Below are 12,996 nucleotides of genomic sequence, written 5' to 3'. Positions count from 1 at the left end.
AAAGTTTGCCAAACGAAGAATAAAGATCAGAATCCCTACCCAAAAACGAACTATGAACAAAGAGAACACTCAACTGTGCTGTTGGTATAATTTCTTTGAAAATTGAGAAATATTAATGTTTAAAATCTATTTTGGGACAGATGTTAAAAAAGAACAGCAGTGAAATGTCACTGCCATGGCTGCTCAGGTGAAGGGAAGATCGCAAATCATGTATGGCAAGTCCCCCCACACACACCCAAAGGTGAGAATTTTAAATCAGTGCTATACGAAGTACTCCATATTAACATTAAATTTCAAAATTACTGTTAAACATAGCCTTGTGTCTGGTAAATAGCCACTGCTTTGAATCTTCATTAGTGTTGCCCAATAAACTCTAATGGCATTTGGACAGGATTTTCCAGAACCAAAAGACTTCAATAGGAGTAGAAATAGGCCAAGGAAGAATGCTTTTGAAAATTCCACCCTATTATTCAAGTAAGCTTGCTGAGTAGTAAAACTATGAACGTAACAAGAATGTTTCTCTCCTACTAAAATAAATGGGAAATAGAAACCAATGCAATAGGAAAAAAATCCTTATTTTACTATTTTTCCCTCTTTATAGTGATTCCCGCCCCATCACCGAAAGCACGTTCCGGAGCTGTTACTGGCTATGATAGAAGTATACCTATTCCTTCAAGAGCTGTAGCTCACGAAAGCTTATGCTCAAATAAATTGGTTAGTCTCTAAGGTGCCACAAGTACTCCTTTTCTTTTTGCAAATACAGACTAACATGGCTGCTACTCTGAAACCTGTACTCTATAACCTCTTGTGTGTTCTTTAAATCCCTGTTCTGTTTTAAAGAGACCTATGCCTGAAGCATGTAGATTTTCTTCATTCCAAATCAGAGCTGGGGAAACTGCACTGCAAGTACATTAAGATTTTAAAATTAAATGTTTAACCTGCAGCCCTGCCAGTTTGCTAATGGACATGTTCATGTACAGAACTATAATTCTATCTAAAACCATAAAATGTTCGCTTATGGGGTTCGTAATATTATATTAGAGAAGTTAGATATTGAGCATGTGTATATTTTCCTGATAGGAAGACTAAAGATTATCAAAACAAAAATTTGATTCTTTCCTCTAAACTTAATAGAAAGGTTTTTAATTAAAAATGTTGAGGATAAAAACAAGCTATTTCTTTTTAAACATTACCATGAAGTGCTGAAAGCCCAAATGCACAAACATTGCACTAGTGCATAAACTGTCAGGACATGAATTGTTTTTATTAAGTCAGACTGTATTTTTTGGTGACAAATGATGTCACCAATGGCTAATTAGACTACAAACTTCTATATGAGGAACCTATCAACACAGGATTATCTTGGAGTTTTCCCACCAACTACACACAGGTAAGTGCTTTGAAATTCTTGGATATAAGATTGTAAATACAAAGTATTTTTCTTGTACTCTGTCTTTCATCATGGCTTAGACTTGTTGTATCGAACCATTTGATATGCCTATCCACTGAGAATGAGAAAAAGTTTGACAAAATCTGAGTAGTTGGGCATACTTTCTGGAATTACATACTAGAGTACTAGGAAAGAACTTGACTGACTTTGTTAGACAGACTTTAGTTTGCTCATGATCCTAGTAAGCTGCAGCATCTAGACAAGTTACTAGAGGACTACAATTAAGTTCCAGAGAGTGCGTGATTTGCGATAATGGGCTATAGGGTGGCAGGAGCATGTACACCAAGGACTTTGGAAATAGTAAGTTATTTGTTTTGTGGTAGCATGAAGAGACCCAAAATAAGGATCATGGTGCTCCACATCCAGGAATACAGAGTCCCTGTATAGAAAAGCTCCTGATCAAACTTTGTGAGGATGTATCTTGTTAGTTTTAACTTTAAAAATCAGAAAAGCCATTGCTGTCTTTTATAGTTTAACTCAAAGGTCTAAGCTAAGCATTTAACAATAATAGCGCCCAATGATTACATATAATAAATGCCTAATATGCAAATTTTAAATGGAAATTGTAGTTCTGTTTGCATCAAGCTTTTCCTCAAGAGAACTACAATGGAAGTTTAAAAGCCACTTGGGATAATTTGTACAGAAACTAAGGAAGATTAACAGAACTGCATCATTTCATTCAGCATAGCAGAAAGAGGCAAATGTATTCAACTACAGCAAAAAGTATTCCACCATTAATTAATTTCGTACCCTTTAGTAACATGAACTGCAATTCACCCACATGAAGTGCAAGGCATGCAGCATTTCACAACTCCTTAAATTTACACTGATAAGTCTTCCCATGACTATGAGAAAAATTCTCAGTCCCAAATGAAATCTAAACCATGCCTAGTGGGTCCTGATACCACTGCAAAGCAACAGAGAACCATTACAATTAATTCAAAGCATCCAAACTAATTTATTTTGTAAACTATGAAGTATCTTATATTCATTCAAGAAAGAATATTTGTTCGTAATGACACAGAAAAGTCTATGGTACAGGTGATAGAGGAATCGTTCTATAAAATGATAAAAGGCTCTGTGCATATTCTGTGATGCAAGAAAGCTAGTTAAACTGAGGACCACCCTTTTTGACATCTTTCTTTAGTATGTTTTATTAAGAACTATGACAATATTATACTAGCCCACAAGCAAATGAAGGGACAGAGGCTGCTTTCCTCCCCATACATCACCACAGGATTTTCTGACAGGGAATTCTTCTCTCTCAGCTTGTTTGCTTTAGTCATTGGACTAAATACATGAAGGCACTGGAGAGAAAAGCTGAAAAAGGGGAAACAGTGACAAGTTCTGATGGGATAACTCATTCCTAGCCCATATCATAATCTTACCCAGCAGCAACTTTACTTGGATGTGTTGCAATCTTTTATATCCAGGGTCTCGCACACAACAATCTAAGGATTTTGATTGGTATACAGCTGAATGAGAATACAGACATGTCAGCAACTCCTTTTTTAACGTTTGTGGCCATAAAACTTACCAATGCTTAAGACAGAAGCTAATATTCATACACCACATTTGTTGCTGTTCTTCTGGGAGAAAAATCCTCAATAGCATAAGTAATGGCTAGTAAGAGGAATTCCAATTTAGAAGTGGCACTCTCTTTGATCAAAGTACTTTAAGATTTTATTTGAGAAACTATTTGTTCCCAGGAGGAGGACATTTCCTCCACAGTTCATTCTGGTCCTCACAGGAAATAAACTCCTAATTATTCTTAGAGGAGACAGGTAGGTCAGAGCTAGCCTGCAGATGAAATTTACTATTTTGGGATAAAGTTGTGTCTAATCATAAATAATTCACCTCTTTCCTCTACATCTTTCAAGATACTGTTGTGGTATATGGCCCACTGTATACTACTCAGTACTCCATTACTCATGATCTCCATCTTGATCAAGTCATTGCCCGTGTCCGGAAAACTTCTTCTAGTTTCTATCACTGGCATTCATAGATACACAGTACTGTAAAAGCAATAAAGGCACTCAGCTGTATACTTCCAAGATTGCTACATTAAACACTTATATGTCTGTTTCCAATTTCAGAATGCTGGATGGAATTTATGTTCATGTATTATGAGCTTTATTAATGGTGAGGCCACGTACAATATTCAGCATGCAAAGAACTGAAAGTGGACAAGTGTGTAGCTCAGACTCCAATTGTAACCCATTTTAAAACACAATCTGTTGGGTAATGCCTTCAGATTCTCAATGTGTTTTAGAAGACATTACTCTACTGTTAAAAAACACACCACTTTCTTGTCAAGACCATAATGGCTGTATATGTACTCCCACTGCTAGTCTACATGACTGCACTCACAGCTACATGACATGATATTCCTGTTGCACAGATGGGAAGTAAAACAAACAAAGAGCAGTCATCTTCACCAGAAGTACTTCTGGTGTGTGAAGATGAAAAGCAATACAGACTATAACTACCACAGGGAAACATGCCCAGTACTGAAAGAAAGTTCTCATTTGTGGACATTTATATTCACCATGCAGCAACAGTATAGCAGGGGGGAAGGAAGTGTTTAGTCAATTTAGGTATTTATACAATGCTCATCGCAATATCTGAGGACATATTGCTAATAATGCTTTATGTCCCAATTACTTTTAAATGGTCCAATTCATTTTAGATATAAAGCTCTACCACTGAAAACTCAACCTAATACATGAACCAGAAGTAGTGTTATGGAAAATCATCTTCTGAAGAATAGCAGAAAAATGCCAATGACATACTTCTGCAATAACCACATCATCCATTTCAATGCCAGGCAACTAAACAATTTCAGACACTGACTGTCATTAAACCACCTAGAGCTGCCTCATAAGTATAGATAAATAACGCTTTATTCATTTGCAACAATAACTGAGTGTAACACCTAGTGGATGCCTTCTAAGCCACCCACATTTAATTATGCTGTGCATTTTAAATTACAGTTTTTACATAGAAAATTAATTGCTTTACATGAAAAATTAGACTTCTAACTAGTGAAAAGCCTATTGAATGTTGGCACTTAAATATTTCACTTTAGCTAAGTTAAAATATCAATATCTTGTACATTTAACATAAGACTACCAAGACTATAACAAGTTCAGATGGCTCTTCTCACCTAAAAAAATTGCAGAGCTCACGCACACACACACCACTTTCACTCATTAATGAAATGCTGCCATCTCTAGAATAGGAGGTGGCTTCGTAACAGAGCACAATCATTTGCCAGCTTAGGACACAGGAAGAGATTTCAAGTGTAATTGGAAATTCCAGGTGAATTCATGGAATCATTGGATTTGGAATCTAGCTAAGACACTGAGGCTAATACACCTTCGCAGTGAGGAGTGCTAGAGGATCTTTAACAATCACAAACGGAGACATATTTTACATCATATCCAAATGACAAAGGGCATAGCGCTATTAGAGCTGCTAATGCCACACTGCTGCATTTGTATGCTACAATAAAGAGCCTCACTTGAGATCACTTATGATTACAGCCCAAGAAGGCAGTATAGTTATCTTACCTTCCACATCAGGTATGCTTCTACTCTTTAGACCTAAAAAGCTCCAAGGTACCAGTTTTCCTCATCTCAAGTCCTACCCATTTTATGGGCAAGTAATACAAGCAAGATGTGGATGAGACAAGATTTTCAATAGTGTCTACCAGCACTAGGAATACTAGCAAATGGCAGGAAATATGTCTACTGACAAACATACACACATAAATAGCCTGGGAGATAAGAGAAGAAATTTTAATAAATTAAATACACTTAACAATTGCATGAATATTAGTGAAATTTATCATTAAAGAGGAAATGACAACTTTTTTCCCCCACTAGCAATTTGAGCTCATGGCTGGCTGAAGTGTAGTTTAGTAGATGTTTTAATAAGAAAAGCCAATAAAAAGATCTGTTGTGGCTATATTGAAATAATTATTCTGGTCTCTGAGCAGAACAAGAGTTCCTTATATTACAAATGAGTGCCCTTCCTTAGTGCTTCAGAAGGCTAGCTTTTAAATGTTAAAATTAAAGGTTGCTCCAAAGCAGTTAAACTCATATCAAGTAAGCTCTTAACAATGGATTTACAACAACAAAAAAAGAAGATGTGTAGCAGTGCAGTTTAAATAGTTGCAGTTCTCAGAAAAATCAAAGACTCAAGGGTTAGTGCAGAAAAGACTAGGATATCTAGTGATATTCTTGTTTTGGGGGGCTTTTGGGGGGAAAGGGGGTTGTTTTTTTGCACATGTTTGAATATTTTGTTTTGAGTATCTCTTTGGAAAAACCACCAAACAATTGTAAAATATTTAACCAGCCAAAACTAGTACATGATGGATTTTGGTACTTCTGTATTCAACCCTATACACAACAAGTACATTTAAAATCTAGTATATTTACATGATCAAATCCTTTAAAAAAAATTTCATCTAAGAACAGAAGGTATGGCTCTCAAAGTTTCATCACACATAGTATGAGTTGCTAGAGGAAACTGTTTCCCAGAACTTCCATAGAAAGCCTAGTATTAAATATGACATTTCAATGTCTCTCAGACCCTTTTTCATTTAAAAGGCAGGTTTTTTGTTTTGTTTCTTTTAAATGGTACGAGAACCAGTTTTAGGCACGCAGGAGTTTCAGGCTCCTGGAAAGATTCTACTCTACCACTGCTGCTATGTAAAAGAATTTAGATCTTTATACTGTATTCACCTGAACACTCTTTACCATGATTTGCTAGACCAGTTATTTGAAAGACAGATCACTTTTAATACATGAATTAATGAAAATTCTCCAATTCCAATGCATTAAAATTACCATTATTTCACCCACTTAAGATTTTGAAAAATCCTTCCTCAAAAGAGTTCTGCTGCTGGTTTGATGACTTTTTATAGCTCAATCAATTTAACTGAACTTCAGAAAAACATTAACATGGAAATAAGTTGAAAAAAATGGAGCATTCGAGGCAATTCACAGGAAAGGCATTTGCAAACTCCTAAGAGATTATTGCCTAGCCATCTCCCCAAGAAACAGTTATTCAAAGGAATATTAATATGGACAGTGCACTGGGCTACACTTAGGAATTCAATGTTATTCTATTGGAGGGGGTGGAGAAGAAAGGAAAAGGAGTGTAAGCTAAATTTTAACCTGATATGGTAATTTTCCAAATGATGAAATCAACAAACCAACCGCATTGAAGATATATATTTTTTTTTAAATGTAGGTACTCCTTTGACAGCAAGAGCAAAAATGCTGAATGAAACCAAGCTGCTCTGGATCCTCTTGAAATTATGGCATTAAATGTACATGTACATGAAAGTAGTGTGCACAAAAGTGACGTTGCCACTTGCACCAGGAACCTCACATTCATTCCTCAGACTGAGGAAGTCCTCTGACACTTCCAAATGTTTAGAAGCTCATCTTCCAATTCAAGCAGCAGCTGCCAGCAGCCTGTTCTGGAGCTCCCTCTTCTGGTTAGATGCTAAGACATATCCAACAACTGCAGTAGCCATTGTAGGATGTCCCTAACCACAAAATAAATGCTGGTTTTAAAGTTGGGTGTTTCATCTGTGAAAGTAAAATAACCACATACATCCTCTATAGAGAGAGAGTAATTGGAGGACAGAAGTATTTATTTTCAGTTTGTAAGGACCACAAACTTTTGAGGTGAAGGTGAATGTAAGTGATGGTAAGTGAACTGAAATAGGCCAAAAATGAAGCGGTTTAGCATTGTTCAACTTTGTAATTGATACATTAATTCACATCAAAGAGCAATTCCCTCTTCCATGCAAGTTTAAACAGAATTTTGGTAGCATTCTTCCCTTAGTGTGAAGCTAGTGAATAGTTAACAAGTGATAGCAGAGGTGTGGGGAAATACTCAAAAGTGGAAGACTGACCATAGGCTTTTTTCTTAGAACAGAAAACAAAAAACCCTTTAGATTTCTGCTCCCTTGAAAACTTGAAAAGCCATATTACTCAGATTCTTTAAAAGGAAAAAACTCAATACGTTTTCTGTTTCTGAACAACTGGTATTCTCACCTTAAAACAGCCCTTGCCACATCTTCTTGGGCAATCATTTAAATTACAGTAAACTACTGTACATAGATGCCTGATTTTCCATCTCTCTCCTTGTCACAGACTATTATCCCGTTTCAGTCATGCTAACACTGAAATGCAAGTCAGCTTTGATAACTCCGTTTCCTTTCTTCCCATTGTTATAAAAGCAGACTTCCCCTGTTACTTATGGCTAATCAATATTTGCCAAAGTTTGAAATTTCAGCAGAAAAGCCAGAGTTTGCAGAGCTCTGTATCGATTTGTAAGCATATTACTATGTGCTCCCTCTTCTGTTAGAAAAAACTGTCTTCACCGAGAGAAGATGGTGAGTCTAAAGAGCCAACAAGTGGAAAAGAGTTTTCATTTGACAGAACTAAGGAATTCCTGGGAAAAGTACTACTTCTTCTTTAGTGATTTGTATAATGTTTATACCCAATTATTCTTAGCTGGTCTAATCCAGTGGTCTCCAACCTTTTTACTCCCAAAATCACTTTTTGAATTTAAGGACAATCCAGTATCTACCCCGCCCCTTCCCCAAAGCCCCACCCTGCTCACTCCATCCCCCCCTTTCTCCCGCACCCTCACTCACTTTCACCAGGCTGGGGCAGGACCGAGGGGTTCACAATGTGGGAGCAGGCTCCGGGCTGAGCCTGGTGCAGGAGGGGGTTTGGGGTGCAGGAGGGGGTTTGGGGTGCTGGATCTGGGATGGGGCTTGGGTGCAGGAGGAGGTTCAAGGCTATGGTGCAGCCTCCTGCCAGTACTTACCTCAAGCAGCGTCGCAGTGAGGCTAAGGCAGGCTCCCTGCCTGCCCTGGCCCCATGCCGCTCCCGGAAGGGGCCAATGCACCCCCTACTAAAGTCACAAATCTTTGTATTGATTGTTTCCATGGGAGTTCAGTAACTGAGAACTTAAACTCAGATCACCAGTGCTTCTTTTTTATATTTTAAAAAAGGAAGTACTGTTGCACTTTCTCCCATGTCACCTCAATGCCTGGGAGGAACTCCCTGTAAACATCTGCAAAGCCATTGCATTGTCCTCCTTAAAGCTCTCCTCTGCCACGATGCCTACAAAAAACACCATCTCACCCCCACACCCATACCCTCCCAGATAGTGCTAGACAGCTGGTGTGCTGTGACTGCTACTTGTCACATTGTCCAGTTTTGTTTTGTTACCACCTTGCGTTCTCCCTGTATGTTATATTCACCGGTTGTCTCATTTTATATTCAGATTGCAAGCTCTTCAGGGCAGGCATCATCTTTTTTGTTAAGTGTTGGCACAATGGGCCCTGATTCATGACTGGGAACCCAAGGCACACTCACAATACAAATAAGCAATACTACTTGACCTTTTAGAAGTAAAATCTCTCTAATAAAATGCTTGCATCTACTGAGTGGAACCAGGACAACAGAGAGCACCTAGTAACTTCAGACAGCACATCTCCTTAGAAACAGGAAGTGAGGGTGACATGCCATAATAGAAAAACCATTAACTGAATTCAAAGTTAGAAAACCCAGGATGGAGTTTAACTAGTAATTTATAATTATTTAGTATTTTTTGTCAAGGGAAGTTAGAGCAACATTAAGAGTATCTACAATAAATAGCATAGTGAAAGTACATAAAATTACCATAAAACTAATATGTCCCATTGGCAGAGCAGCTTGCTGAAAGCTATTACTCACTGTAATTAAAACATCCTTAGCTGCCATACAGAAGACATTTATTGTAATAATCTTAACTTTCCGTTACATTTAGCTTTCTCCCTTCTGCTGACATTTTATCCTACTATGGCCTCATTGTACTTTTTGACCACAGACATTCATGTGTTTTTCCCCACTTCAACCTTTGCATTTTCATCTGTGTGTGAATTAGGGACTATATAATCATTAAAAATAAGGAGTTCTTACTCTTCATGGTCCCCTCTTCTTCCTCTTCTTCCGTGTTTATTACCATTGTACCCAGCTGGGATTCCAGGGTTCCATCATGTTCTATCATGGTATTGGCTCCATCACTCATTGTACTGGCAGCTCTTATAGTACCAGTCTCATCTCCACTTGTCCGCACCATGGTACCCGAATCTGTTTCATCTTCTTCCTGTAGGAGGATGCAAGACATGCATTTACTGATCAGAGTTATCTTTTTTTTTTTTTTTTTTTAAATAAAAAAGACTGGCAACATTCAAAGGGAACTGGTACCAACTTCCAATATTTCTTTGGTATCAGAGTTTTACAAAATTTTTGTAAGGTCAGCAAGATGTAACGAATTATGCCTTTTGTTCTCTCCTTCCTATTCCCAAATGGGTAATGAAAGATCTTCTCCATTCCTTTTCCTCTAGCTTTATCTATTGTTAGAAATATGCTGCGATGACCACTTTGCAGACTGAAGTCTTCCACTTAACTACATAAGAGCGATATTAGCAGTACAAGCGTCCCAACACAGCCAGCTGGCATCTGAGCCCTGACCCAATGGCCTATCACTAGGAGTAATTAAGTCGCAATACTCATTCAGCCCTTACTGTCTCTAAGGGCAGGTCTACACTATGGGGTTAAGTCGACTTAAGTTACGCAACTCCAGCTACGTGAACTTAGGTTGACTTATTGTGGTGTCTACGCCATGCTGGGTCGATGGGAGAAACTCTCCCGGCGACTTACTTTATACTTCTCATTCCGGTGGAGTACCGGAGTTGATGGGGGAGCGATCAGCGGTCGCCTTAGCAGGTCTTCACTAGACCCACTAAATCGACCCCCGGTGGATCGATCCCTGCAGCATAGATGTGTAGACAAGCCCAAAGATTGCCAGATACAGTTGACCTAAAATTCCATTCTGAAATGATCTAGAGATCACTGAACAGTTATTAGATGGCAGCAGTATTCAGTCTAGTCTATAGTGTGTGTGTGCATGCTGAAGAGATAATGCCAAACTTTAGAAGCTGAGATTTAAAATAGTTTATCACTAGTAATAAACTCTTAAGGAATTGAAATAAACTGAATTTGCAAGCCTTTAAAAAAAAAAAAAAGAACTGTACATTAAAATCAAACCCAGTCATTTTTTTCAGAGAATATTTTTTTCCATTTGTTACCACACATTAACATTGTGACAGATATTGCAATCCCACGCAGCATCTTCGGGAGAACATACTGTATGATAGTTATGATTGGGTTGTGTAACATTGTGGGCCAGGGACTGCACAAAACTCCAGAGGGAGGAGGGTTGCACAGCTTCACCACGAACTAAAAATAGTGCGCGGTGATTAAGGTGAAACACTCAGATTGTAAAAACTAAAGAGGTACCAACCCCAGGGAGGCTTGCACATACTAGTTCAAAGTCGGTATTCCAGAGGCTAACAGACAAAGAAAGAGCTTTTGGTATAAAAACGCTGCATTTAAACTGACTCTTGACCCTTCTCTCTGATCCAGCAAATGGACAGGACCTTCTGAGCAAAGGGGATCCCAACCCTTGTGGAAAGTCTGCAAAGACCTGGGGCCCTGCTAAGACAGAAAGACTGAGGGGTGACCTCTGGTAAGCTTTAAGCATGCATATAGAAACTTCTGTTTTCTCTGTAATGCGTTTACCTTAAGAATAAAGGTGGTTGCTTAGAAAGAGCAGTGTGGTAATTTGTAACTGCTGGCAATATGCTGTTCACAGTCTTTAGAGAGAAAGCAACACTCAGGCACTGGCCTTTAGGCAGGCTGGCTTGCTGGGTATAGCACAGTAAAAGGCCGGGAGCTGTACAGCTTTAAAGGTCAGAAGGGAGCAGGACAAGGACAAATTACTTCAGTTTTCCCAATAGCAAGGAAGCAGAAGTGAGCATGTACGATCTTGTGCTCGGTGTGGTTTGTAGCACATGTTCCAAGCAGTTGTGGTGCTGACTACTGTGCCTTGCGTAAAACTGGTCACCAAATCCAGTCCGCCCCCAAACTATAGCTCCAACACAAGGCCTGCCGGGTGCTATGAGCTGCACTAAGCAAGAGACAAGTGCACACAGATGCCCACTTCTACCTCCCTTCTGTTGAAAAAATCGCAGCAGTTTGGTGGGGGAGGGTAGGACTCAGCGGCCATGCATATTCGGGGTGGGGGGGAGGGATATCAATACTTGACACTGCCGTGAATTTCATAAAAAAAATCATCCATGATGTTCACAAGGCCACTTGTTATAAGTGGTAAGCCCCCAGTTGCTGTGTATATGTGATTGTGGCCTTTGTGATCCAAGCTAGTGTCACAGGGCTAACGCACACACGTCTCACAGAGCTACAATACAAGGTCTCACCACTGTCAACATGGTGTCCCACACTGCCCTCCTCCAGTGCCTCCATGTCTGAGGCCTCTGTCCCACTAAGGGTGCTGGTAGTTCACAGCCGAACCTCCTGAACACCAAACCGAGAAGACTGGGAAAAGGATGAACTTCAAAAGTTAATTGGGGGGGGGGAGGGGGATGGGATGAAGTTTTACTGCAGGTGGGCAATAAACTCCCCCTCCAGCATTGTGAGACGCTGCAGCAGAAAACCTACAGTGCCACGGAAGCTCTTGGTAACTCTTCCCTTCTAGCAGCGGTAATGTGGCAGGGCAGAGAGGCCACAGGAAAACATTTACACTAGAGGAATCATTCCACCTCCAACTATCTGGCATCAGCTGTCAGTGATGCAATCACAATTCAGGCACATAAGCAGCTGCACATAACCTTAAAGTCAATATCATGTTGACACTGTGAGTAAAGATTACTTCCATCCCAAAGCACAATGCAGCCCTAACTTCACAGTGAGGAAACACTGCATTTAACAAACCTATATTTCATTGCAAAGCATGCTATTCAAATCTAGCTTCAAAAGAGGCTTGCTCTATAGAATAACCGTCTGTTGTCCATTTTATTCAGTCAGGTTGAAACTGACGGAGCATGCTTCAAGTTGGCTTTTGACATGCTTTTGAAAAACCACCACTCACACTACAACACTTATTCAAAAGTCAAAACGTAGCATCTGAACAAGCAATTACTTAGTCTGCAACTCTGGACTGAAAAAAAGCACAGAACTCAAGCTCACAGCACTACACCATCAAAAGAAGTCTAAGCACACATCCCCTCTCCTTAAATTTGTGTCTGTTTCTTATTGTAAGTATGAAGTTTCTATAAAGGGGTTTCTAAATCAGGAAGATGGCATGAAGAAAACAACATACTTGTGTTATATGGCAAAATAGAACACATCAAAGACTACAAACAAAAGGCCTCTCTACTATAGGAAAAACTCAATCCAGCCGGGAAAATGTATTTGAAGTCTTCTACAAATTTATTACATATCTTTAAAAGTATTTTCTTGGGCTAGTAACTGTCCTGTGGTAGGTGTTGTGTCTACGTTCCGCTGACTCACTAAGGCAAGTAGCTCAATACGGTTGAATATAAAGGAGGTGGGAGTGGGCTAATAGAGAGCAGCTACAGGACATGAGTTGAGCAGTCCTAAGCTAAAAAA

The 12,996-nt window shown here is 39.1% G+C and overlaps 1 protein-coding gene across 1 annotated transcript in view; it reads right to left on the bottom strand.

The window, feature by feature from the left end:
• Nucleotides 1-12,996, bottom strand: part of STK4 (serine/threonine kinase 4) — a 74,200-nt gene that overhangs the window by 46,078 nt on the left and 15,126 nt on the right. Inside the window, exon 9 of the mRNA XM_077831844.1 lies at nt 9,445-9,631. Coding sequence (XP_077687970.1) covers nt 9,445-9,631 — 187 coding nt within the window. The remainder of the gene's footprint in view (nt 1-9,444; nt 9,632-12,996) is intronic.

This window comes from Eretmochelys imbricata, chromosome 13, assembly GCF_965152235.1.
Source record: "Eretmochelys imbricata isolate rEreImb1 chromosome 13, rEreImb1.hap1, whole genome shotgun sequence".
In the NCBI taxonomy this organism is placed as follows: domain Eukaryota; kingdom Metazoa; phylum Chordata; order Testudines; family Cheloniidae; genus Eretmochelys; species Eretmochelys imbricata.
Note: the sequence above shows the minus strand (reverse complement) of the source record. Positions and strands in the feature narration are given on the sequence as shown.